We start from the raw sequence: 27542 nt of genomic DNA, 5'->3' as shown, positions 1-27542 counted from the left end.
TTACTGCTCACTCTGCTGGCCCTCAGGCGCCAGAGCTGCCACAGAGCCCTGGCCCTCGTTGATGTTGCTGATGCATACCCACTGCCCGTCCACCAACTCCTTCCACAGGGTCACCTGGGTGAGGGCACAAACACCACTCTTGCCAGGCTGTGGGCCTGGCGCTCACGGTGGTTCCCCCAGAACTCCACCAAATGTAGGGAAAGGAAGAGACACGCGAGTGAGACACACAGTGGCCGGGGCGGCTGACCAGGGCCACGCCCCACGGTGCCTACGAACGCTGCCTGCAGAAGAAATGGCTCAGGAGTGGAAAGGGTTGTCTCTGGGGAGAGCACAGGGTGCATCTATGAGTCAATGCAGCCGGGCATTCGGGAGGCTGAGTCAGGAGGATCGTGGTTTGTGGACAGCCCCAGCTACTACTGAGGCTCTCTGCAACTCAGACCCTGTTTCATAATAAAGAATAATAATAATAGGGCTGGGGATGTAGCATGGAGGTAGAATACCCTCGGGTTCCATCCCCAGTACTGCAAAAAGAGAGAAAAAGTGTGAGCCTGCAGGGTCAGATGCTTGTAATCCCAGCATGTGGGAGGCTGAGACAGCTAGCCTCAGCTGCTTAGTGAGGCCCTGTTTGAAAATAAAGAATAAAAAATAGGCTGGGCTGGAACACTAGGGTAGAATGCCCCTGGGTTCCACTGCAGTACTGCAAAATAAAAATGTGATTAAAAACCTGAAAACAATGTCAAGTCTTTGTGGAGGCTTGTCTTCACTGGGTTCCCTCTGCTGGAAAGTGACAGGGCAAGTTCTGTAAGAACCAGGCTCGGTGACCCCATGCCGCGTCGGCGAGATTCCCGCAGGGCAGAGGACGTGGAGGCCTTGGAACCTTCTGTGCGCACGGCCCGGGCCCTGGCTTTGGCCGGCGGCGCTTACCTTGTTGTCCCCTCCAGAGACGGCCAGGATATTGGCTGTGATGGGCCAGCTCACGTGCCACACGACGTCATTGAATTTGTGCAGCAACGTGGGTGACCACACGTTGCCTGAGGCGTCGTCACTGGTCCAGATGAAGACAAGGCCGTCCTGCAGGGAGGGCAGGGTTAGAAACGCGAGGCTGCGCTGCTTGAGCAAGCGCGCGGGCGAGGCTGACCTGGAAGCAGCTGACGATGGTGCTGGTGGGTAGGCCGATGGACGGCGCCCATGCCATGTCGCGCACCCAGTTGTTGTGCGCTTCCAGCTTCTGCTCCTCCCTCCACTGGCCGTCCTCCTCCTCCCTGTGGAAAGCAGATTCCAGCTCAGCGTCCTCCGCAGCTCGCACAGGTGCGGGAAGGACGGTGCCCTTGGGGTGACCGGGGTGGCAGGGGTCAGCTCACTTCCAAAGCTTGATGAGGTTGTCGCAGCCGCCAGACGCAAACTTCTTGATGTAAGTGGGCTTCTGTCCTGATGGGGACCACGGCCGGGGCCCAGCTGACCGCGTTGCAGCCGATCTGCAAAGGAGACGTGGCGAGGGTGTGAACCCGAGGCGCAACTGGCCGCGGTGGGTGCAGCGGGCTGAGGGTGGGCGAATGTGCTGCTGTGGACGTCATTACTACGTGTAGTTATACAGAGCAATAATGACTATTTAAAGGAAGTGGTATCAAGACAGAAAACACCAAGTCATAGGCTGCAGTGACTAAGCAGAGAAGAAAGCAGGCGAGGCCGCCCACCCTCGGGAGGCACGGCGGGACCGACGCCACGCACATCCAGGGCCACCGACGGCCCTGGCTTCAGAGGATGTGTTTTTATTATAACTGATGTCATCTGTCTTACGTAATGCTGTAAGTCATGATGCCACCCTAGAATTGATCTCTGTGGTGCATTCTCTATGAACCCAGGAGCGCAGGAGCTTCAAGCAAGTGGGAAGTGCAGTTCTTGTACTGGAAGGGGGTGAGGGGGAGACATCCATGGGGACCAAGGAAGAGAAGAGAGGGCAGAGGAAGCCAGGCGTGGGGGCGCACGCTTGTGACCCCAGCATTCCAGAGGCTGAGCCTGGAGGATCACAGTTCACAGAAAGCCTCAGCTACTTAGTGAGGCTCTTTGCAACTTAGTGAGACCCTGTTTCAAAATAAAGAATAAAAAAATAGGGCAGGGAGTGTAGCTTGGAGGTAGAATGCTCCTGGGTTCCATCCCCAGACTCGCAAAAAAAAAAAAAAAAAAAAAAAAAAGGGCAGAGGTGCAGGAGGAGCCTCAAGGTGTGGGCAGGAGGATCACCAGGGTTGGCCGGGCTGTGAGTCTGAGTCCGAGGCAGGGAACTTCCCTGCTACGCGTCCCTCTGCTCTCGAGCTGCCCGCCCAAACCAGCTGTTGCTGCAGCCTCCAGCAGGAGCCACCTGAGACCACCGCCCGCGTGGCCTGTGGCTCCCTTCTGAGCCTCCAACCGTCCCGCCACATGTCTGCAAAGGCTCCCTGCTCCTTCCCCCTGTTCTCTTGGTCCACACTCTCCTTCCAGCACAGGAACCACAGCCATCACTTACTTCTCTTGAAGCACCAGGGCTCCCAGTTTCACAGAGAGTGGCCTGCAGAGCCCAACTCCAGGGTGACTCCATGGATCACAAGTGTTAAGTTTCAAAGGTTACCAATGACACATTTTCTACCAAAATGTATCCCCCAAACTCAACTTTGAAGTTATAGCCTCCGGCATGTGAGGTGGCTTGTGAGGGAGGGAGTCTGGTAGGCATAGACTTCCAGTGAGGACCTCCCCAGGCGAGAGGCCTGGGCCCCATTGTAATGCAAGCCTGGGGAGGCTGATACAGGAGCATTGCAGGCTCGAGGCCAGTCTCAGCAAAGAGCGAGACTCATCAACATAATGACCCTGTTTCCAAATAAATAAAACTGGGCCAGAGGCATAGCCCACAGAGAGAGAATGTCTCTGAGTTCAATCTCCTAAATAGATAAACTGGTATCCGTATAAAAAGGATAGGGAAGAGTCAGGCTAGGTGGAGTGGCGCAACCTGTAATCCCAATATTTGAGAGGATCATAGGTTCGAGACCAGCCTCAGCAACTTAGCGGGACCTTGTTTCTAAATAAAAATAAATGACATAGGCTGGGAAGGGGGTGAAAGGGCTGGGGCTGTAACTGAGAGGAAGAGTTCCACAGCCAAGTCCCCAGTGGGATCGGGGGTGCGTGTCAGAAGCTCACCGAGGCCCAGCAGTGCCAGTCAGAATGGCAATCGCCAAGAACTAGCGCGGCGAGGACACGGGGAGCAGTGTGTGCTCGCTGCCGCAGGCTGTAATCAGCGCCACAGAGCCCGCCACGCGCAGGGACAGCGCCAGCCTGTGACCCAGCTACGCCACTCCTCAGCATCCACCCAGAAGTACAGGTAGATTTCCACAAACCCACGTTTATAGCCGCGCAATCCACACTAGCCCAGTTATTCAACCTGCCTCCCCGAACTCAGAAGCTGTGCTGCCTGCGGGCAGTGGCGTGTGCCCATAACCCAGTACTTGGGAGTCTGCGACAGGAGGATCGCAAGTTCGAGGCAGCCTCAGCAACTAAGAAAGGCCTTGTTTCCAAACAAAAGGGGAGGTGGGCTGCAGGTGTAGCTCAGAGGCAGAATGCCCCTGAGATAAGTCCCCAGTACAAAAATAAAGACTGCGGGACCGGCGCAGGGACCACAGCATCTGGGTGCCATGTGTTACGTGAGCAAAGCCTGATAACTTATCCTTGGCATGGCCAAGAGAACTGCAAACCTCGCACGGGGTTCTGGCCTGTGCTCGCCGTTTCGCAGAGGCCGGGTGTGTGGGTTTGACGTAGGTGTGGCGTCAACACAGGGTGGGGGTTTCAGGTGGTCTCAATGCTATGCAAACAATACATACCCAGGCGTCAAGTCTAACTTTGAGCCGGGCGTGGGGGCGCACCCTCGCAATCCCAGCACACGGGAGGCCTCAGCTACTTAGCGAGGCCTCCACAACTCAGTGAGACCCTGCTTCAAAACAAAGAATACAAAGTAGGGCTGGGGGTGTAGCTCGGAGGTAGAATGCCCTGGGTTCCATCCTCAGTCTCTCTCTCTCACACACACAGACACACACACACACACACACACACACACACACACACCCTGATGCCTGAGCAGTTGCCTACTTTCATACTACATTGTCTACAAAGTAAGCTTTTGAGTTGCTTCAGGGAAGGACGACATTGAGTCCTGAATCTGAATAGTGGTGCCAACATGCAAGAAACAAGGTCAGGGGACGGGTTTGCTGTGTGAATTCCACGCAGACTTAGAACGAGACCAGGCTACCCGCACAAGAGCACCAAAGACTCGGGCGATCCAGGCCTGCCACTCCCTCCCTCTGTTGGATTCATTACTTGTGGTAATGGGGATTGAACCCAAGGCCTTGTGCATGCAAGGAGAGAAAGTTATAGACACACACACACACACACACGCACACACACCACTAAATTTGTGTGTGAAGGGCTACCAGGGATTGAACCCAGGGGTGTTCTACCTCTGAGCTATACTCCTAGACTTTTTTTTTGTTGTTTGGAAACAAGGTCTTGCTAGGCAGATGAAAGTCTCACTATGTTGAGGCCGTCCTCAAACCTGCAATCCTCCTATCTTAGCCTCTGGTATTACAGGTATGCAGCACCACACCCAACTATAGACAAATACTCCCCCCCCCCCCCCCCCCCCCGTAACGGGGATGGAACCCAGGGACATTCAACCTTCGAGCTACACTCCCAGCTCCATTTTTTATTCTATTTTATTTTTGGAACAGGATCTCACTGAGTTGCAAAGGGCCTAAGTAGCTGAGGGTGTCTGTGAACCAAGATCCTCCTGTCTCAGCCTCCTAAATGCTGGCATTACAAGCGTGCGCACCATGCCCGGCTTAGACAAATATGTTTGATGAACATAGATGCAAGAATTCTTAATCAAATATTAGCAATTTGCCTTAAAACCCACACTGGGAAGATTGTGCATCATCACCAAGCTGGTTTCATTCTAGGGAAGCAAGTCCGGTTCAACGTAGGTCAGTCAATAAATGTAATCGTTCTCATAAAGCAATGACAAAACCACGTGATGATCTCAACATGCAGAAGCATCTAACAAAACCCAAGGCCCATTTAATGTTAAAAACAGTGGAGAAACTGGAGGCACAAGGAGCACTACAAAGAGAGTGCGATAAAGCCAACTCCAACATTACACTGAACGAGGAACAACTGAACAGATTTATTTCCTCTAAAACTGGGAAGAAGGCATGGAAGACCCACGATCGGCACTTACTCAATGCAGTGTGTGTGTTATTAGGGATTCACGTCAGAGGCATTCCACCTCTAGGCTACACCCTAGCCCTGTTCTACTTGGGAACAGGGTCTCGCTAAATTGCTGGAGCTGTCTGTGAACCCAGAGTTCTCCTGTCTCAGCCTCCCAGGTGCTGATGGGTTGCAGGCAAGCGCCACCAGTCCAGCTGTCAATATTGTTCTTGAGCTGAGTTGATGGCGCACGCTTGTAATCCCGGTGCTTGGGAGGCTGAGACAGGAGGATTGTGCAGGTTTGAAGCCAGCCTCAGCTACTTAGTGAGACCCTGTTTCCAAATAAAGTATAAAATAGGTCTGGGAGTATAGCCCGGAGGTATAAAAGCCCCTGGGTTCCCACCCTCAGTACCACCCCCCCACACACACACACTTATTTATTTCTTAAAATCTTATCAGCCAGGGCAATTTATTTGGCAAGAGAAGAAAATTAAAGGGAAATAAATCGAGATAGTGGAATTTAAATTATCTCTATTTGCAGATGATATGATTCTATACTCAGAAGACCCAAAAAACTCAACCAGAAGACTCCAGATCAGATATACAAATTCAGCAAAGTAGCTGGGTACAAAATCAACTAACAATAATCAATAGCTTCTTTTTTTTTTTTTTTGCGGATCTGGGGATGGAACCCAGGGGCATATGACCCGAATTATACCCCCTGCCCCATTTTTTATTCTTTATTTTGAAACTGGGTCTGAGTTACAGAGGGTCTCTCTAAGTAGCTGAGGCTGTCCATGAACTGCAATCTACCTGTCTCAACCTCCTGAATGCTGGGATTACAAGCGTGCACCACCACACCCGGCTTTTTTGTGTGTGTGTGGTACTGGGGTCCTGGAAACCATTCTACCTCTGGGCTATACTTCCAGACCTATTTTATATTTTTATTTGGAAACAGGGTTTCTTAAGCCAGCAGGGCTGGCTTCGAATTAACAATCCTCCTGTCTCTGCCTCCCAAGCGTGGGGATTACAAGTGTGTGCCACCGGGCCCGGCATTATTTTTTTTTCTTTTTTTTTTTTTAGTAGTACCTCTGAGCTACATCCCCAGCCCTATTTTATTTTTATTTTTGAAATAGGGTCTCACTAGGTTGATGAAGAGTCTCACTACTTGCTGAGGCTGGCCTCGAACCTGCAATTCTCCTGTCTCAGCCTCTCAATTACTGGGATTACAAGCTTGCACCAATACACCTGGCTTAATAGCTTTTCTATACATCAATCACAAATCCGCTAAAAAGAAGTCCAGAAAACATTCCATTCACAGTAAGGCTAAAAACAAAAGGAATAAACCTAAAAAAAGTGGTAAGAAGGCCAGGCATGGTGGCACACACTTGTAATCCCCGTGCTTGGGAGGCAGAGACAGGAGGATCGCGCATGTTCGAAGCCAGCCTCACTGGCTTAAGAGACCCTGTTTCCAAATAAAAATATAAAATAGGTCTGGGAGTGGAGTTCCATCCCCAGTACCACCACTAAAAAAAAAAAAAAAAAGTGGTAAGAAACCCCTACAATAAAAATCACAGATACTGAAGAAAGAAACTGAAGAAGACAGAAGACTATAGGAGATGGGAAGACCTCCGGTGTTCTTGGAGAAGTAGAATTAATAGTCAAAAAGTCCATGATACTCTGGGAAGGTACAGGCGTGGTGGTACACATCTGTAATCCCAGTCCTTGGGGAGGTGAGACAGGAGGATGGATCACAAGTTTGAGCCTCAGCAACTTGGGAGACTCTGCAACCTAGTGAGACTATTTCAAAGCAAAAAAAAATAAAAAAATAAAAAATAGGGCTGGGATTGTAGCTCGAAGGTAGAATGGTCCTGGGTTCGATCCCTACTATCAAAGGAAAAGTCATTCTTTAGGGGGGAAAAAGGCCTAAAATTCATGTAAGAACAAAAGACCTAGAATAGCCAATGCAATCCTAAGCAATAAGAACCGTGCAGGAGGTATCATGATACCTGACTTCAAACTGAACTACAGGACTACAGTTACAAAAACAGCATGGTATTGGCACAAAAAAACAGGCCCATAGACCAATGGAATAGAACAGACGATACAGAGAAAAATCCTCACACCTGAGGCCAATGCTTTTTGACAAAGGTGCCGAAGGCATACGTTGGAGAAAAGAGCCTTTTCAACAAAGGGCGTTGGGAAAATGGATGTGCACATGCAAGAATGAAAATAGAATCTGCTCCTTGCACAAAAGCGACTCGAGATGGATCAAGCGGGACGTGGGGCGCACGCCTGCAATCCCTGTACTGGAGAGGCTGAGACAGGAGGATGGAAATTCAAAGCCTCAGCAACTTAGTGAGGCCCTTGGCAACTTAGCAAGACCCTGCTTCAAAAAAATACATACATACATACACTAAATGGGTGAGAGTGTACGTAAGAGGGCAGACTGCCCCTGGGTTCAACACAAAAACCTTAAAAAAAAAAAAGGATCAAAGACCTAGAAATTAAACCAGAACATTTGCAAGACCCCTATAGCTCAAGAAATGACAAAGACAATCAATAAGTGGGTGCCACCAAACTAAAAGCTTCCGTAAAGGAAAGGAAGCAATCAAGAGTCTGAAGAGAGAGCCTACAGATCTGGAGGACAACTTGGCCCCACTCCTCTGAGAGGACTAATATCTAGAATATATAAAGATTCAAGACAATGTCTCCCCCCCAATTCCAATTAAGAGATAGGCTATCGGGCCAGGTGTGGGGGCACATGCTTGTAAGACCTTGGAGCATTCAGGAGGCTAAGACAGGAGGACCACAGGTTCACAGCCAGCCTCAGCAACTTAGTGAGGCCCTGTTTCTAAATAAAAAATAAGGCCAGGCCAGGCGTGGTGGCGCACGCTTGTAATCCCCATGCTTGGGAGGCGGAGACAGGAGAATTGCGCAGGTTTGAAGCCAGCCTTGCTGGCTTAAGAGACCCTGTTTCCAAATAAAAAATATAAAATAGGTCTGGGAGTGTAGCCCAGAGATAGAAGGGTTTCCAGGAACCCCAGTACCACTACCGAAGGAAAAAAAAAAGCGCACACTTGTAATCCCAGGATTTGGTAGGCTGAGACTGGAGGACTGTGCAGGTTCAAAGCCAGCCTCAGCTACTTAGTGAGGCCCTTTGCAACTCAGTGAGTTCCTGTTTCAAAATAAAGAATAAAAAATAGGACTGAGGATGTAGCTTGGAGGTAGAATGCCCCTGGGTTCCATCCTCAGTAACACACACACACACACACACACACGCACACACACACACATACACACAAGAGCTGGGGGTATTGCTAAAAAATAGAATGCTCCTGGGTTCAATTCCCAGTACACTATCAAAACAAAGTTGGCTACTGAAATGAATACTTTATCAAAATAAGAAATATAAATGACAACACAAATATGAATAACTGTTCAACATCATTAGCAGTTAAGGATGTGCAAGCAAAACTATTATGAGATTCCATCTGACCCCAAAGAGAATGGCAATCATCATGAATACAAACTACTAATAAATGCTGGTGAGGACGTGGGGAAATAAGAACTATTATACACTGTTGGTGGGTTGTAAATTAGTACAACCACTTTGGAGGTCAATGTGGGCTTTTTTCAAAAGGCTAAGAATGGAACCACCATGTGATCCAGCAACCCCACCAAAGGAGCTGAAGTTAAAATACTACAGTGATTGCCGGGCATGGTGGCGCACGCTTGTCATCCCCGCGCTTGGGAGGCGGAGACAGGAGGATCGCGCAGGTTCAAAGCCAGTCTTGCTGGCTTAAAAGACCCTGTTTCCAAAAAACAAAAAAAAAAAATGGGTCTGGGAGTGTAGCCCGAAGGTAGAAGGGTTTCCAGGAACACCAGTACCACCAAAATAAATAAATAAATAAATAAATTAAAACACTACAGTGATCTAAGAATACCCACGTTTATAGCAGCACAATCGACAATAACAAAATTATGACACTTAGGTTTCCACCAACAGATGAACGGATGAGAAAATGTGGTCTACAGACCAATGAAATTTTACTTAGCCATAAAGAAGAATAAAACTATGTCATTTGCAGGAAAATAGATGTTACTAGAGATTATGCTAAGTGAGACCCGATAGTCTCAGCAAGTCAAGGGTCGTATGTTCTCACATGTGGAAGCTGGAACAAGAAACAGGAAGCAGAAGGGACTTGAGGCCAATGAGGAGAGCGGGGGGGTGGGGAGGGGGACCGAAGGGGACAGTTCAAGTAAGGCTATGGCCACGCAAGACTTCACTACCAATCTCACTGACAAGTATGGGGGGGGGAGTATACCAAAGGAAACACTCCAAGTGATGTGCGCATGCGTGTATGTATTGCTTTGAATCACACTATAGTATGTAATTACACTGCACCATTAAAATTATAAAAAATAAGAGACATGGACAGGCAACATGGATTAAAAATAAAAAATCCACCTACTCGCCTTAGAGGCTATGATATTCACATACTAAAGGCAAAAAGATGAAGAGAGGTTTTTTTTATTTTTTGTGGTACTGGAGATGGAACTCGGAGGCCTTCTACCTCCGGGCTACACTCCCAGACTATTTTATATGTTATCTGGAAACAGGGTCTCGCCAAGTTGCTGAGAGCCTCACTAAGTAGCCGAGGCCGGCTTCAAACCTGTGCGATCCTCCTGTCTCAGCCTCTCAAGCGCGGGGATGACAAGCGTCCACCACGCTCGGCTGAAGAGAGATATTTTATACAAAAGGGGACTGAAAGAACACAGGGGTAGCTACTCTCATAACCTACTAAGTAGAATTCAAGTCAATACATACCAGAAGAGATGAAGAAGGTTGCTATAGCATCTCATGCAGGCCTTGAGCCAAAGTTCGGTCAGGGGACCGCAGGAGCCCCATCAAGTATGAATAGCATCTCCTTCTTCAAAAAATCATTTTAAGATCATTTGGATTAATATGCATAATTGGAATCTTATGTATAAGCATTTTAACTAAATTTGATGGGCAACGACACGCGAGAGACTGAGTCAGCAAGGACCTTTTTTCCCAAGGATAAAGTTTGGGCCAAAGATTGAGTTCAAAGTGACCTTAGTTCGGGCCAACATATAAGATTAAGTTCGAGCTGGCCTTGTGATGAGACGAAGCATACTTTCTGTGATTTATTAAATGTCTGGCACCCTGCCCTGAAGTCTGTTAAAGACTTTTTCTGTTCTTGAAGTTTTTGCTTGCATAACTGTGGTTTTGCCTACTCTGCCAAGAAAAGAAAGTATAAAGATTGTAACAAATCCTGAATAAAGTCGGAGGAGCTGCCATCTGGTCTCCTGTGTCAGTCTTCTCTCGCTCGACCTCGACTCTTCTCTCACCAGCACACGACCCCTGACTCCTGCTGGGGCTGGATCCCGACAGGTCACTTCTTACAACCCAGCAAGACAATGTGAGAGTAAACAGGCCCAAACGACAGGGCACCCACCACGTAAGACAAATACCACCCGACATCGAGACTTAGACGCCAACTCAGTCCTGGACCCTACAACACACCTGTCAATAAACAATCTTCAGACCTAAGGATGACTATAACCCGAATGGACTTGACACACAATTATAGATTATTTCCCCCAGCAACAACTGAATTCACATTCTTCTCTGCTGCTCATCACGGACCTCTTCCAAAATAGACCACACTCTAGACCACAAAGTAAGATACCAGTAAATTCAAAAAAATGTATATAATACCTTGCTTCTTTTCAAATGATAATGGGTTGAAATTAGAACTCAAAAGGAAAAAAAATATAGAGGAATTACAGAAATACATGGAGATATAATCTTAATACTTGGGAAGCTAAGACAGGAGGATCATAGGTTCAAGGCCAGCTTCAGCAACCTTAGGGAGACCCTGTTTCAAATTAACAACAAAAATGGTCTGGAGGTGTCGCTGTACCCAATCCTTAGCACCACTCAAAAAAAAAAAAAAAAATTTTTTTTTTCTTCACAGAGAAAAACAAAAGACCCAGAACATCCAAGGCAACTCTGAGCAGTAAGAGCCTGCTGGAGCCTCATAACACCCGACTAAAAATTATACTTCAGAACTATACTAACCAGAAACGCCCGGCATTGGCAAACACACACACAGAGAGACAACAGAACAGAAGATATAAGAGAGATAAGTTAAAAATTTTTTTTTCCCCTGAGGTGCTGGGATCTAACTCAGGGCTTTGCACATGGTAGGGAAGCACTCTGCCACTGAGCTATATCCCCGGCCCACCAGCTGATTTTTGAAAAAGGCACCAAAAACATATTTTGGACAAAAGACAGCCTTTTTAACAGATGGTGCTGAGAAAACTAGATACATGAAGAAAAATAAAACTAGAACGTATCTCTCACCCAGCACAAAAGTCACCTGAAGATGGATACAAGATTACAAATTAGCCAGGCGTGGTGGCTCACACCTGTAATCCCAGTATTTGGAGGCTGAAACAGAAGACCCTCCACAACTTGGTGGGGCCGTTTCAAAATAAAAAGGAAACAGAGTGGGGGGTGTAGCTCTGAGGGAGAATGAAGATATAATATAATCTCAATACTTGGGAGATTGAATGGGTTCAATCCCAAGTACCAAAAACAGACACATACAAAAAACTACAAATAGAATCACTAGAGAAAAACACTAAAACCCAGGACCAGGACCAACTCTCCAACACATAGGCACCGGTAGAGACTTCCTCAGTAAGTCCCCTACAGCTCAGGAAATAGACTGAGAATCAGGACATGGGGTGTTAGGGTCCGAGAGTCACCCCCTTACCCAAATAACGAAGGACACACCAAGGTTGCAACTCACAAGCAGAGTTTATAGTGCTGCAGCTCTCACTGGCATGCCAGGGGTCGAGACTCCTTCACTAGCTTGACTGTCAGTAGAGGAATTGCCCAGCAGCTACCAGAGGGAGCCTCTGGCCGAGCTAGCGTTCAGCCTCAGTAGACAGCAAGGAAAGTGGTCGGAGCTCGACCCTGAGCACACTTCAGGCTCTATTTTTATAGCCCCTGGAGGGGTGGTTACACACGTCACAGCCCGCCAAAAGGTAGGATATAACCAATCAGATAAGAAGGTAAACAAGTACAACCAATAATTTCAAAAGAAAGCACACACACACTTGAATTACAGCAAATAGTCTTAAATGACAGCCTTTCTACGTCACTGCCCGCCAAAGAGTGACTTTCTCTTTCATGCTTGGTTACTATGGCAACCTTCAGCTCGGCCCCTGAGTACTGACCGTTTGAGGAGCCCTCCGGGTGCTTCCTTGAGATAAAGTTGCGGTGAGCTTGGGCCTCACTTCCAAGAAAAATAGCTTCATTCCCTAAATTACTTTATACTATTTTAAAATATCTCAAACTTTAAAAAACAATTCTTAACATCAAGAATTTTGAAAAACAAGTCTATCCTTAAAATAATTTCTAATAGTAACCTAGGTTTTTAAATTAAAACAACTTTTAACATTAAGGTAGCTGGGACATAAGCAAGCAGTTTCACAGAAGCCAGAACTCAGGCAGTTATCATAAGCAGGAACTTACAAGTTGTACTTTATATTGGCAAGTGGGGTTACCGAAGCAGAGACTCACAGTTTTATTCTAGGTTAATTCTTCACATTTTAATTTTATCAGGAGAGGGGAATGTTTCCTCACAGTACTCTCACATGTTTTTGTTACTCTCTTACTTCTACAAGGGTCCTATTTTAATTCTAATATCCTGCTTTCTTATTTCTAGTAGATTCCCTATACTAGTATTGTCAATATCTTAGATTCTTCTTCCTGCATTCCTTCAGGGGCGCCACCACATCCTAAAGCTTCTTGCAAAGTAAACAATCAAGAGTCTGAAGAGAGACCACAGAATGGGAGACAACCTTTGCCAGCTACTCCATGGTACAGGTCCAATGTCTAGGTCCAATATAAACTCAAAAACGTAGCCCTGAAAAAGAATTAAAAATGCATATTTGAACCATATAGACATTTCTCAAAAGAAGAAATACAAATGGCTAACAAATATACAAAAAAAATGTTAAACATCCACAGCCATCAGGGACATGCAAATCCAAACTGGGATTGCATCTAGCTCTGTTGGAAATGGCAACCATCGAGAACACAAACAATAATTAACGCTGGCTAGGATGTAGGGAAATTGGAACGCTTACACACTGTTGGTGGGATTGTAAATTAGTGCAGAACCTAGAGATCATTAGGGAGGCTCCTCAAGAGAATTGGAACAGAACCACTGTGAGACCGGCCATGTCACGCCTGGTGCCCTTCCTAAGAAACTCAAGTTAGAATACTATAGTGATGCACGCATCTCCATGTTTATAGGAGCCAAGCTATTCCCAACAGCAAAATTATTGAACCAACCCAGGTTTTCATCAACAGGTGAATATAGAGAGAAAATATACACACAATGGAGTTCCACGTAGAATGGACATTATGTCGCCTGCAGGCAAATGGATGGGGCAGGCGAGCCTCACGCTAACGTCAGCCAGCCCCAGGATCACAGGCCACACGCTTTCTCTCATATGAAAGGGCACGGTGGGAAGGCAAGGCTACGTGGCGCTCTGCACCTCTGTGAATCTCTCAGGCATAACCATGGAGCACCGATAAAGTCAGTAAGAATAAATAAGACTGTCAAGCAACACAATGCGCCCAACACAATGGCAGCGAGTGCAGAAGCGTGCACTCTTAATAGCTGAAACGCTCCTCACTGAACGGCGACCAAGATGTCTACGTCTACAGCGGAGCATCGCTCAGCCGCCAGAGGATCAGCGCTGGTCACGCTGACGCGCATGACCATGAACATCTGGAAGCCTGTGCGTCTCTTAGTTTCTTCTCTCAGTCAGGAATGTTTGTGCAAACTGTTAAGACAGAGTCGTGGCTCAATAACGTTGAGCTTTCCACGACTGTCCACAACGTTTTCTGGACCCCCCCCCCACACACACACACACTTCCTTCCTGCTGGTCTGGGGATGGAACCCAGGGACATTCAACCTCCGAGCTACACACCCTGCCCTATTTTTTCTTTATTTTAAAACAGGGTCTCACTAAGTTGCAAAGAGCCTCACTAAGTAGCTGAGGCTGTCCACGAACCGCGATCCTCCGGTCTCAGCCTCCCGAATGCTGGGATGACAAGCATGCACCACCACGCTTTGTTTTTCTTTTTTTTTTTTATGATACTGGTAGAATGCCAGCTACACCCCAGCCCTATTTTATTTTCAAAAAGTCTAGGTGGTGGAGGGCCTAAGCTGTGGAGGCTGGCCGCAAGCCTGCGATCCTACTGTCCAGCCTCCAGAGTATGGGGATTCCGCCCAGTGGGACTGGTCCGGCCCAGGAGCACAGGGGCTGTATCCCTTGGATGCCTTTTCTAACCACACTCACTTCTAGGGGTTCCTGTGGCACTTCAGAGCATGTGAGCCAAGGTGTGGACGGCTGACGTGGTGAGCCCGTGGCTGCCCCGGCTCTCCCCATTGGGGTTCACAGAGGGAGTCCCCACAGCTGAGATGCTGGTGCTGTTGCTGGCCTTCAGCAGCCCCTTCCCACCCACGTTCCAAGGCAGGCTGCACTCACGGTGTGGGCGTTGTTGATATTCTTCGCTTCCCACTGGCCCTCCCTGGTGTAGGTCAGCAGAGAGATGGCCCCATCAGAGTTGCCGCACGCCAGGATCAGGCCGTCGTCATGGAGAGCCCAGCAAACAGAGTTCACTGAAGGGGAGGAGAGGAGCAGGCCCTGAGCTGCGGACCTTCATCTCCCAGGTTTATTTTTACCACTAGCCTGAGAGGACCACAGGAATTGACAGACTGGGATAGCTGTAATTTTTTTCTATTGAAAAAAAAAAAAAGCCAACAAATTGGGCATGGTGGGTGCATGCCTGTAATCCCAGTACTTGGGAGGCTGTGGCTGGAGGACCACAGGTTCCGGGCCAGCCTCTGCAACCTAATGAGACTCTCGTCAAACTAATGAGACCCTGTTTCAACATAAACAAATTTTAAGAAGGGCAGAGCTGGGCATAGTGGCACATGCTTGTAATCCCCGCACTGGGGAGGTGGAGACAGGAGGATCGCACAGGTTCAAAGCCAGTGCACTGGCTTAAGAGACCCTGTTTCCAAATAAAAATATAAAAAATAGGTGTCTGGGAGTGTAGCCCGGAGGTAGAAGGGTTTCCAGGAACCCCAGTATCATCAAAATTAAATAAGTAAATAAATATAAATAAATAAATAAAAAAGGGCAGAGAGTGAAGCTCAAAAAAGACTGCCCCTGGTTTCAATCTCCAGTACCAACCCTGCCTCCCCCAAAATCTGTTACCTAATGTTTCTTCAGTCTGTCTTGAAAAAGTAGAGAGGAGAACAGCCTGGGAATGAAGGCCAGCACTTGCAGTGACTTAACTTCAAAAAAGACCGTGCTGCTCCCTCCTCAAGCTCAGGTCTCGACCTTGGACCAGCAGCAGGGAGCCACACACCTGAGGAGTCGTGTCCCGAGTGCTCAAGTGCTCGTGGGTCTTCTCCCAGGTGCCGCCCTCCTCCTTCCAGATGATCACTCTGCGGTCGTAGGAGCAGGAGGCCAGGATGCTGCCGTACATGGGGTGGGCCCAGGCCACCTGCCACACGGGGCCTTCGTGTCTGCAGAGAGGCGAGGCTGCTCAGGTGCCCTGCCAGGCACCATTTACATTCTGCACACAACTGACTGGCTTCCCTGGCAGGCTGAGATGGCACAGAGGGTCACTCCAGAAGGGAAGATTACTGGACAGTGAGGACCCTGATGCCCACACAGGTCAAATGACTTGAGGCCACACAGCCCGTGGCGTTCAGGTTGCACAGACCACTCTGAATCAGCAGCAGCCGGGCACACTGAAGGCCCGCCGGTGCCGGGCACTGTCGGGACCTCCACGCATGGCCTGAGCAGGAAGCGGGCTGAGCCCCATCTGAGGGTAAGTGGATGGAGAAGCCAGGGAAGGCTGCTCCTTGCCCGGGTCTTCTGGAGGAAATATGGGAGGTGAACTGGGACAGCGGCACTCACCCCCTGAGGTCGGTGATGAGGATCTGCCCTCAGTTGCGCACATCGAAAATCTTGACAGACCTGTCTGAGGAGCAGGTTGCTAGGCGGGTTCCCTAAAAGTCCCTCTGGGCGTCGTGCTGCAAAGGGAAGACAGCTCAAGAAGCTGGGCGAGCAGCTGAAGTGGGGCAGTCACCAGCAGTGCTGTCAGGACCCATCTCCCTGACATCACTGAGCTTGGCGAATCACCACCCTGGACAGGAAGCTAGCGTGGGGACCTGCACTTCCCTGCTAGGGAGCCTCTTACTGGAATGGACAAGCCATAGCCAGACGGTTTTGCACATCCTCTGTGAGCTCCAGGGAAGGCCCCATCCCACCTCATGATGGGGGTGGGGACAAAGCTGGACTGGCATCCTCCTTTCTCTCCAGACCCCTGGGCTACTGGGGAAGGGACCCTAAGCCTGATGCTTGTGGGTCTCTACAGTCCACTTCTGGCCTGGACAGAGTTCCACACAGGTGCCTGGGTGCCTTCCTCTGGCCCAACCCTGGGTCCTTTGTGGACCTGTCTCTGGCCTTTCTGGTCAACTTCCTTCATCTAGTGAGCTGGCAAGCCAGACTCTCCACCAAGGGAAGCAACGCCCGGAGTTGCTGTCGGCAGCCTTGCAGCTCGGGGACCCGACTCCTAGATGCTGCCCGACCCCCAGCAGCTGCTGCCCATAGCTCCTTCCCGTTGGGACACCTGTTCTCCTGGGAACCGTGTAGATGCTCCTTGACCCAGGCTCCTCCTCTGCTGGCTCCGCCTCTGCCACTGGGTGCCACTTTCCTAGCTGTCCCCCCTGGGGTCAGGAACGCTCACTTGTCACTGGTGTGGTTACCAGGAGCAAGTCCTTCCTTTCCAAGGAAGCACTTGTATTGGTCTCAACGCTCCTTTCTCCCCTCCCTACCCAAAAACAACAGTGTGTGTGTGTCTCTGAACCTGGGGGCATTCTACCCCCGAGCTAACCCTAGCCCTATTTTATTCTTTAATTTGAAACAGGGTCTTGCTAAGTTGATGAGTCTTACTACTTTCTGAGGCTGTCCTCAAACCTGTGATCCTTCTGTCTCAGCCTTCCAAGTACTGGGCTTACAGGCATGAGCCACCACACCCGGCTCGGATTCTCTGAAGCCAGCCCCTCTGCTCCGAGGCCTTGCTGACCCGGGAGACAGGCAGTGCAGGTGGATTCCAAAGCTCTTCTCCAGCACATGCTAACTCACCATGGGAAGAAATGTATGTCCCCAGGAGATTCCACCTCATCTCCCTGGCTCATTTGCTGGCAGCTTTTGAATACACTCACCTCTCAGTTTCCATATCTTTTTTTGTTTTGTTTTTGTGCTACTGGGGGTGGAACCCAGGGACTTTTCAACCTCTGAGCTACACTCTCAGACCTATATTTTTATATTTTATTTGGAAACAGGGTCTCACTAAGTTGCTGAGAACCTCACTAAGTAGCCAAGGCTGGCTTCGAGCCTGTGCGATCCTCCTGTCTCAGCCTCCCAAGCGCTGGGATTACAAGTGTGCGCCACCACGCCCAGCTTTTCCACATCTTTACATGGGCCTAATGATTACGTCTGCTTCAAGAGTTGCTACGTGGGGTTTTCTGTGTTTGGAGTGTGTGTGTGTTACTGAGAATGGAACCCAGGGGTACTCTACTTCTGAGCTATACCCTCAAACCTTTTTTAAACTTTGAAACAGGGTCTCACTAAGTCACTGCAGGCTGGCCATGAATCTGTGATCTTCCTGTCTTAGCCTCCCAAGTACTGGGATTACAAGCATGTGCCACCACGCCTGGCTCAGTAATTATTATTTTGCCTTATCTGTTCCTCATATAAATAGGGGCATGCCCATTATTTTTCCCATGAGGAAACTGAGGCTGGCTCACCAAGTTCCTGGCTATGAAGTCTCTGTTGAGATCTTTATGCCCATGGTGCCACACCATTTTCAAGGAGGTGTGGTCTTTTTTTTTTTTTTTTGAGGGTCTGGGGATGGAACCCAGGGGCATTCGACCTCCAAGCTACACCCCCTGCCCTGTTTTTTATTCTTTCTTTTGATCCAGGGTCTCACTAAGTTGCGGGGGGGCCTCACTAAGTAGCTGAGGCTGTCCCTGAACAGCAATCCTCCTGTCTCAGCCTCCCAAAATGCTGGGATTACACGCATGCGCCAGCTAGACTGAAACCAAAGAACTTACACAACTCTGTGACCAGCGACTTCTCAATAACCCCAAAGCACAGTTAGTGCACAGGTGGGGAGGGTGGGAACCCAGAATGAAACCCTGTAAGCCGACTGATCTGGGTCTTGTTCAAAGGCCGCTGGGACTGCCTGGCCCTATCTGAAGCAGGCGAGTTGTTCCTGCTGGAGACTTTAACCTCGTACAGTGAGCTCTGTGGTGCTCTTTCTTCACGTAACCCTTACCCACTGGCACTGAGAAGAGGCAGCAGGAAGAATATGGCAGGGAGAACACAGCGACACCTCTGTACCTGCACAGCCCCCGTCCCAGAGCACAGCACTGTGCTGGCCGAAGAGAGGGCCCCGAGCCCCACACCATCCCATGTGCCCCTCAACACAGCGACGGGCTCTGACAGCCCTGCCAACTCAGGGACACTGTGGGGATAATGACAAAGGCCTCACTCAAACTAGTGCAAAGCCACGCCCGCCTTCAGGAATGACCAAGAGAAAGTGAGCTAAAGCCAAACCTCCTTCCTCCCAGGAAGGCCCAGCAGGAGGGTTAAATACTTACAATCATGTCCTCCTGGGAGGTGTCCACGGTGTTGGTTACTGACACCTAGAACCAAAAACACAGCTGGTGACTTGAGTGATGGCAGTTCCCACACCATCCTCTCCTGAGGCCCACAGGCGGCTTTTCAGATTCTCAATGGCATGTGTTCCCTCGCTCACGCATGCGCTCTACAGACACTTGCTCTGAGTTCCTTCTCAGGGGCGCACCTTGCTGAGGATGCATACAGACAGGAGCGCGAGGCAGCTCTGGCCACTGAGAAGCTGCTCATCCAGAAGCCAGCACGGGAAGATAAATGCTTTAATGTGGTGTGCACACCTTACAGGAGCCTGCCCTGCGAGGCCGACATGAACTGCGACTTGGGAGGCTGAGGCAGGGGGGCTGCAAGTTCAAGGCCAGCCTGGGCAATGCAGTGAGACCCTGTGTAAAAAATGAAAAATAAAAAGCCAGGCACGGCAGTGCACACCTGTAATCCCAGTGCTTGGGAGGCTGAGCCAGGAGGATCGCAGATTTGAGTTCATCCTTAGCAACTTAGTGAGCCTCTCAGCAACCTAGTGAGACCCTGTTTCAAAAGAAAAAATAAAAAAGGCTGGGGTGTAGCTCAGAGGTAGAATGACTATAGGTTCAATCCCTAGTATCGCAAAAACAAAAAACCCATGGTTGTTATCTAAGACTTGGCAACCTGACATACACCTCTCCTGAGGCTGCTCCTTGGCCTACCACTGGTGACAGATCATGGACTGTCACGCCTAGTGGCATTCAGGGTTCAAAAGTTTATGGGGCTGGGACACAGCTGTCATGGCCACCAACCTCCTCCCCATTCAGTTGCGACCAGGCCCCTTTTTGAAAACTCTAAGTGAAACCCCAACTTGCTGGATTCTTGGACATTTTCAGCCCCAAACATGTACAACACTTTCTGCTGTTTCTTCTCTCCCTAGAAGGGGAGCTCTTGAGAGCTATGGTCTGAGTCATGCTCAGTTCTTAATCTCTTCAAACCATTTAGCAAAGGCCAGGGGCAGTGGTGCAGGCCTGTAATCCCAGTAACTGTGGAGGCTGAGGAAGGACTACAGGTTTAAGCCCAGTGTAGGTACTTAGTGAGACCCTGTCTAAAAAAAAAAAAAAAAAAAAAAAAAAGCTGGGCGTGGTGGCACACACTTGCAATCCCAGCATTCGGGAGGCTGAGACAGGAGGACTGAGGTCATGGCCAGCCTCAGCTACTTAGTGAGGCCCTTTGCAACTCAGTGAGACCCTGTTTCAAAATAAATAATAAAAAAAAATGGGGCTAGGGGTGTAGCTTGGAGGTAGAATGTCCCTGAGTTCCACCCTAGTACTGGAACAAACAAACAAACAAACAAACAGGGCTGGGGATGTAGCTCAGCGGTATAGCGTCCTTTGGTTCAATCCCCAGTACCACAATAAATTAATAAAATCATTCAGCATAGCACTGCAAAAAGAAGGAACTCACTGGATATTCACCAACTGAACATATAAACAAAACTATTGACTTTTTCTCTTTGCTCAGACACTATTCTCTTACATTCTTTGGATTAAAAAGGGGACCAAAGCCGGGCGTGGTGGCGCACGCCTGTAATCCCCGCACTTGGGAGGCTGAGACAGGAGGATCGCACAGGTTCGAAGCCAGCCTCAGCTACTGAGTGAGGCTCTCAGCAACTTAGTGAGACCCTGTTTTCAAATAAAGTATAAAAATAGGTCTGGGAGTATAGCCTGGAGGTAGAAAAGCCCCTGGGTTCCACCCCCAGTACTACATACACATACACATAAACACACACACACACACACGGGACCAAAGAGGTTTCAGTTTGGAACTGACATTTCTTTTTCATGGTATTGAGGCCTTCTAGAACTGAGCTACTACATTCCCAACTTTATTTTTTATTTTTAAACCGGGTCTCGCTAAGTTACTGCACACCTGCGATTCTCCTGTCTTGGCCGCTCAGTTACTGGGATTAGAGGCGTCCACCTGACTAAGTGTATGTTTAAAAGCTTTAGAGAGGTCCTCCCACGCACCTGAAGATTGTTATTGTCAAGAAATAAGAAGCAGCATTTGAAACAATTCACTCAAAATAAAGTGAGTATCGAGTATGCAAGCTCCGAACTTTGTTCAGCAGCAGCAGTGGTCAAAAGCACAGCTCCTGCCGGGCGTGGTGGCGCACGCTTGTAATCCCCGTGCTAGGGAGGCAGAGACAGGAGGATCACGCAGGTTCAAAGCCAGCCTCACTGGCGTTAAGAGACCCTGTTTCCAAACAAAAAAAATATAAAAATAGGTCTGGGAGTGTAACACAGAGGTAGAAGGGTTTCCAGGAACCCCAGTACCACCAAAAAAAAAAAAAAAAGCTCCCCTCAGAGCAAGAACTAAACCCAAGATTCTGAGTTCACAGAGGAAACCTCAAATTTGCTGCTAGCCCTGCATGGTGGTGCACTTCTGTAATCCCAGTGCGTGGAAGGCTGAGACAGGAGGAACACAGGTTCAAGGACAGCCTCAGCAACCTAGTGAGACTCATCAACCGAGCAAGCTGGTTTTAAAAACATAAAAATCAGGTCTGGGCATGGTGGCTCACTCTTGTAATCCCCGCACTTGGGAGGCGGAGACAGGAGGATTCCGCAGATTCTAAGCCAGCCACGCTGGTTTAAGAGACCCTGCTTCCAAAAAAAAAAAAAAAAAAAAAAAAAGTATAAAATAGGTTTGGGAGTGTAGCCCTGAGGTAGAAGGGTTTCTAGGAACCCCAGTACCACCAAACAAACAAACAAACAAACATAAAAATTAAATAGGAGCTGGGCATGGTGGTACACGCTTATAATCCCAGTACTGGAGATGCTGAGACAGGAGGAATGCAAGTTCTCAGCCAGCCTCAGCTACTTAGCAAGGCCCTTGCAACTTGGTGAGACCTTGTTTCAAAAATAAATGAGCCGGGCTTGGTGGTGCACACTTGTAATTCCAGTACTTGGGAAGCCAAGATAGGAGGATCCAGGTTCACAGCCTGTCTCATGTACTTAGTGAGACCCTGTTTCAAAATAAAGAATAAAACCAGGCTGGGGGTGTAGCTCAGAGGTTATATGCTCCCGGGTTCAATTTTCAGTACCACACACACAAAAAAAGAGTAAAAACTTAGGGCTGAGGTGTCTTCAGAGGTAGAATGCCCCTGGATTCCAGCCCCAGTACTGGAAACAAACAAACAAACAAAAAGAATAAATATAAAAATCAGGGCTGCGGTTGTGTCTCAGAAGTAGAATGCCCCTGGGTTTAACTCCCAATACCAAAACAGCAACAACAAAAACTTGCTGCTAAAGCAGGACCATTTTCCTAAGAGCGTCCACTTATCAACCTGTCAAGCTCGGTCCAGACGCTCCCCCCACTCTCATTCACTCATTCACTCATTCATTCATTCATTCTCTCAACCAGCCAGCCGGTGTGGTTGTTCAGGGAGTGAACCCTACGCTGTAGATATCATGGAGAATTTAAAGTCATCTAGCTCGCATTTCCTCCGTTTCCAGAAGCGCCCATCACACCTGGGGCCCCTGTGGCGAGCAATGAACGGCTCGACCCCTTCTGCTGGGCGCTCAGGCGCAGAACATGGCCGCGCGGGTTCGAATCTCAGCTTTGCACCGAAAGAGGCTCGGCCTCTCTGGACGCGTTCTCCTCCGGGGCGGCGTGTGCAAGGCAGGAGCCGCGGCCGCGGCCACCTGGGGCCTACTAAGGGCAAGGCCTACTAAGGGCAAGGCCCACAGAGGCTCCTGCGGCTTTGGGGGTTTGTTTTCAAGCGCAGAGGGAAGACGGCGGGCGGGAGAGAGACGAGCGGGAGGCATGGCGGCCGCGAGAGCACCCGAGCCCCGGCGCCGGCGGGGACCCGAGCGGCCCCGGCCCAAGGACTGAGCCTCGGCGCGGCACGGAGGGCGCTTCTGTGGCACGAAACCCACTCGGCGCCCCCCAGACCTGGCAGGCAGCTCGAGGCGGCGCGTCCGCACGGCTCACTTCCGGCGAGCGGACGGGCCGTCGCGGAAGATCCTCCGGGCAGCAGCGCGCTCCGCTCACTTAAAGGTTCCGCGTCTTCAGAAGACCGCGCCCAGTCCTCCTGTGGCTCCGCCCCCGTATCCCGGAGCAACATGTGATGCCCAAGCGCTGGCGCTCTGGTTGCCCTGGCGACCCCGGCTCCGGGGATTGATTGATTGATTTTGTGGTACAGGGGGTGGAACCCAGGGGCTTTTCTACCTCCGGACTATACTCCCAGACCTATTTTATACTTTATTTGGAAACAGGGTCTCACTAAGTTGCTGAGAGCCTCACTCAGTAGCTGAGGCTGGCTTCGAACCTGTGCGATCCTCCTGTCTCAGCCTCCCAAACGCTGGGATTACAAGCGTGCGCCGCCACACCCGGCGGCCTCGGGGATTTTGAATCGGATGCTCTAGTGGTTTTTTTCTTTCCTGACTAAGCCTTCCCTTCTCTGAGATCCCGAAATGAAATGATAAATAATTTCAGCTTCAAGCCCGGTGTGGAAACGCACACTTGTGATCCCAGCATTCGGGAGGCAGAGGTGGGGATGACGGTTCGCAGAGAGCTTCAGCTACTTAGCGAGGTCTTTCACAGCTCAGTGAGACCCTGTTTCAAAAAGCAAAAATAAAGATAAAGAAGACTAAGCCGAGAGTGGTGGCGTACGCTTGTAATCCCAGCGCTTGGGAGGCAGAGACAGGAGGATCGCATGGGTTCGAAGCCAGCCTCAGTTACTTTGTGAGGCTCTCAGCAACTTAGTGAGACCCCGTTTCCAAATAAAATATAAAAATATATGTCTGGGAGTATAGCCCGGAGGTAGAAAAGCCCCTGGCTTCCACCTCCAGTACCACAAAAATAAAAAAATTAAAAAAGACTAAAAGAATAGGGCTGGGGGTGTAGCTCTGAGTTACAATGCCCTTAGGTTCCATCCCCAGAACCGCAAAAATAAAAAATAAAAATAAATAATAAATAACTGCAGCTTCACCTGCCTGCCTGCGGTCCTGGGTTTGAAGGACGTTATCTGATAGGTAATTCTGTGGACCTGAGTAGACTGATCTTAGTACTTCCTTGTTGTTAGTCTCCCCTCAAGACAGCCCTGCCCCTCTCAGCTTCAGGACTCAGAGACTCCAAACTGCCCCTTCCACACGGATCGCCTGGGATCGTGCGAGAGTCCTCCAAGCAAGAAGGGATCTCAACCAAGCTCCCGTAGCTGGAATCCAGTGCCCTGCCCTCAGTGCCCCCCACCCCTGGTTGCCTGGCTTCTCCAAGAGAGGGCAGACAAGGGCTCCTTACAAATGAGCTCGCGGCTACCTTCAAGCACACGTGGTCTAGCCTGGGGTCGGTCCCCTCAGGACATCAGGGAGGCAGATGGCCTAGTGTGGGACCTTGGCTCCCTTAGTAAGTCTCAATGCTTCTGGCTCTTTCACTGAACATTTCCTAGCTGGAGATAGTCACTTGGAAAATGTGAGAGGGCGGGACAGATGCAAGCTGTCAGGGAGCTCCGGAGGGGGGCAGGGAGTGAGGTGAGAACTCAGGACCAGGCCTTGGGCAGCGAGCCAGCCTTCCACCCAACCTCGAGCGACATTTCAGGGGTGTGTTGGGGTGCTGCTTAGGGTAAGGCAGGAAACCGAGCCAAGGGGGCCTCTTGGCCTCCTGTTCTATAAGGGACAGGCCGTGCTCTTGAATCTGTAGCTTTACTACAGGTCTAAACCTCACTTGCTGCTATTGGAAAACCGGGACAGGGGCATGTTAGACAGACATGTAATACATGAGGCATAGTTATTAAAGGAATTTCCTAGCCGGGCATGGTGTCACATGCCTGTAATCCCAGTCAGAGACAGGAAGATCACAGGTTCAAGACCACCCTTGATCGTGTCTCAAAGTAAAAAAATTAGCTGGAGCTGGGCGTGGTGGCACAAACTTGTAATCTCAGCATTTGAGAGGCTGAAAAAGGAGGATTGCAGTTTGCAGCCTCAGCTACTTGGTGAGACCCTCCACAACTTAGGAAGACCCTGTTTCAAAATAAAGAATAAAAAATCGAGCTGGGGGGTGTAGCCCAGAGGTAGGATGCCCCTGGGTTCCACCAGTCACACACACACACACACACACACACACACACACACACACACACACTAGCAGGATGTGGTGGCTCATACCGGTAATCCCAGTACTTGTCCCAGTACTTGGGAGACTAAGACAGGAAGATATTAGGTTCGAGGCTAGCCTCAACAATTTAGTGAGACTCTACTTCAAAATAATAAATTAAAAGGGGGCTGGGGGTGTACCTCGGAGGTAGAATGCCCCTGGATTTGATCCCTAGCACACAAAAAAAGGAAGCCGGGCGTGGTGGCACATGCTTGTAATTCCAGCATTCGGGAGGCTGAGACAGGAGGATCGTGGTTCACGGGCAGCCTCAGCTACTTAGTGAGGCCCTCTGCAACTCAGTGAGACCCGGTTTCAAAATAAAGAATAAAAAATAGGACAGGGGTGCAGCTCGGAGGTCAAATGCTCCTGGATTCCATCCCCAGACCCGCAAACAAAAAAAAAAAAAAAAAAAAAAAAAAAAAAAAAAAAAAAAAAAAAAAGAAGAAGAAGAAGAAGAGAGGGGGTTTCCTGGTATAAACATTAAAGTTGAAGAAACCCAGGAACCTAGGATCTGGGACAAACAATAGACATGTATTTTACTCACTGAGACTGAAAGGCATTAAGAGAGGTTTAGAATTCTCAAGTCTGGCATCAAGAGGTAGCGATACTTAAAATGTAGACCCTCCTCATTCATCTCTCTGAGCAACTATTTTTTTCTTGTGGTTTTGGGGCTTGAACCCAGGGCCTCATGCATGCCAGGCAAGCGTTCTACCACTGAGCTATCTCCTCTGTCATCTTGTTAAGTGGGAACTATGATACAGGTGGAGCATCTCTCATCTGAAATGCTTGGGACCAGAAGTGTCTCAGACTTCCTAGTTTTGGGATTTTGAAAACTCTGCATATTCCTAATGCATTATCTTGGGGACTCGACTCAAGTCCAAACACAAAGTTTACTTAGGTTTGGTTTACATCGTGTACATATAGCCCAAAGGTAATATGTACAGTATTTTATTCACGAAGCAGAGTTTTGTGGTGTGGAACTTTTCACTTGTGGCCCATCAACACCCAAAACATTTCAGGCTTTTGGACCGGGGATGCTCAATTTGTCATATCTCGATTACTGGGGGATTAGATGGACCTTGGATGTGAAGTTGTGTTTGGAAGTTGGATGGGCCAGTAATGCTTGGCCAGGGAATCAGTTCACTTGGGAAGGACTGGGACTCTTTGAGTACAATGAATGCTCAGTTTACGGCTCAACACTGGGAACTGTTTCTTGGCCTGGGCATATTCTCTGTTGCCGCCGATGCTCAGCAAAGTTTTGCAAAGTTCAGCCTCGTAGGGAACTAGGCTCTCCTCCACCATCCCTTCCCCAGTAGAGCATGCAACCTCATCCCGTGTCTGTGTTATCCATCTCCTCCCTCCGGTTTCTCCCAGATCCCCAAATAGGCCATCCTTAGCATTTCCCAGTGTGTGCCCTGCCAGCCCTTTCCCCAGTCTCTTTCTGTCCCACTGAGCCCCAGCCCCACAGTCTTCCAGAGATGGGCAGCCATTCCTGATGGCTCATGGCAGGTTAGACATGATGGGTGCTCACAAGGTGTGGCCTGAAGGAGAGCGGAATGCCTCTGATTTCCCTGAGGTTCAAATCCACAGAGGTGGGGGCCCCGTCGTCCTGCATAAAAAGGCCTTGTGACGGGGAGCGTGTCTGCGTTTTCACGTGTGCATTTATTGTTATTGCTTAGTATAGTGTTGAAAAGGCAGACAGATCCCATTAATTACAAAGAGCACAAGCCAGAGATACAGAGAAATCAAAGAGTACAGTAAAAGCACGATCCCTTCCCAGCCCCACTTGTCCCAGAGCCCGGGCAGCTTGTGCAAGCAGGAGGCGGCACCAGTTCCTTGCCACTCTGATATAAAAGACAGTGCACGCAAGGGTTAGCAGAGTGTAGCGACCCCCACAAGGGAAGGTCGGGGAGGACAGCACCACAGACATTACAAAACAGACTGGGGACTCCAGGGGGTGCCCCCAAGCAGCCTCCAATCTCTTCTAGGGGGGAGGGTGATGGCAGCTGCCCAGAGCCGAGGATCCCTCTCCCTCTCAGGTGGGTGGGATCTCTACATTAAAATCAGGAGGGCTTGATTTAGGTCTCGGGAAAGACTGGGGACTCCCTATTGCTTTCTGATGACCTTGGTGGCTCTGGAAGCACTGAGAAGCCACCCCTTCCCTGGGGAGGCCCTCTGGGGTGGCCTTCTCCATCGCTGTTGACAGGGAGAGATTTGAGTGGGAGGTTCTCAAAAGCACCCCCGGGTGGCAATCTCCTGCAGGCAGGGCAAGTACAGGGGAGTGAGGGTGCAGAGAACCCAACGGTGCCAAAACCCCGAATTACACTCCCACTCAACCAAAAATGTGTTCAGGAAGGGGAGCCAGGAAAGAATG

General features: G+C 49.5%; 1 protein-coding gene across 1 annotated transcript; it reads right to left on the bottom strand.

The window, feature by feature from the left end:
• On the bottom strand, positions 1-26470 carry SEC13 (SEC13 homolog, nuclear pore and COPII coat complex component; the record flags this gene model as incomplete). Its single annotated transcript, XM_080718217.1, is given in 13 exon segments — positions 1-114; positions 925-1071; positions 1139-1262; positions 1362-1436; positions 1438-1475; positions 14825-14958; positions 15714-15735; positions 15738-15873; positions 16271-16299; positions 16303-16362; positions 16366-16386; positions 19021-19065; positions 26369-26470. Coding segments are annotated over 13 exon segments (1047 nt in total).
• Positions 26471-27542: the final 1072 nt, after the last annotated feature.

Source organism: Muscardinus avellanarius (genome assembly GCF_963383645.1).
Source record: "Muscardinus avellanarius genome assembly, chromosome: 22".
Taxonomy (NCBI): Eukaryota; Metazoa; Chordata; class Mammalia; order Rodentia; family Gliridae; genus Muscardinus; species Muscardinus avellanarius.
This window is presented reverse-complemented; position numbering and strand designations above follow the sequence as displayed.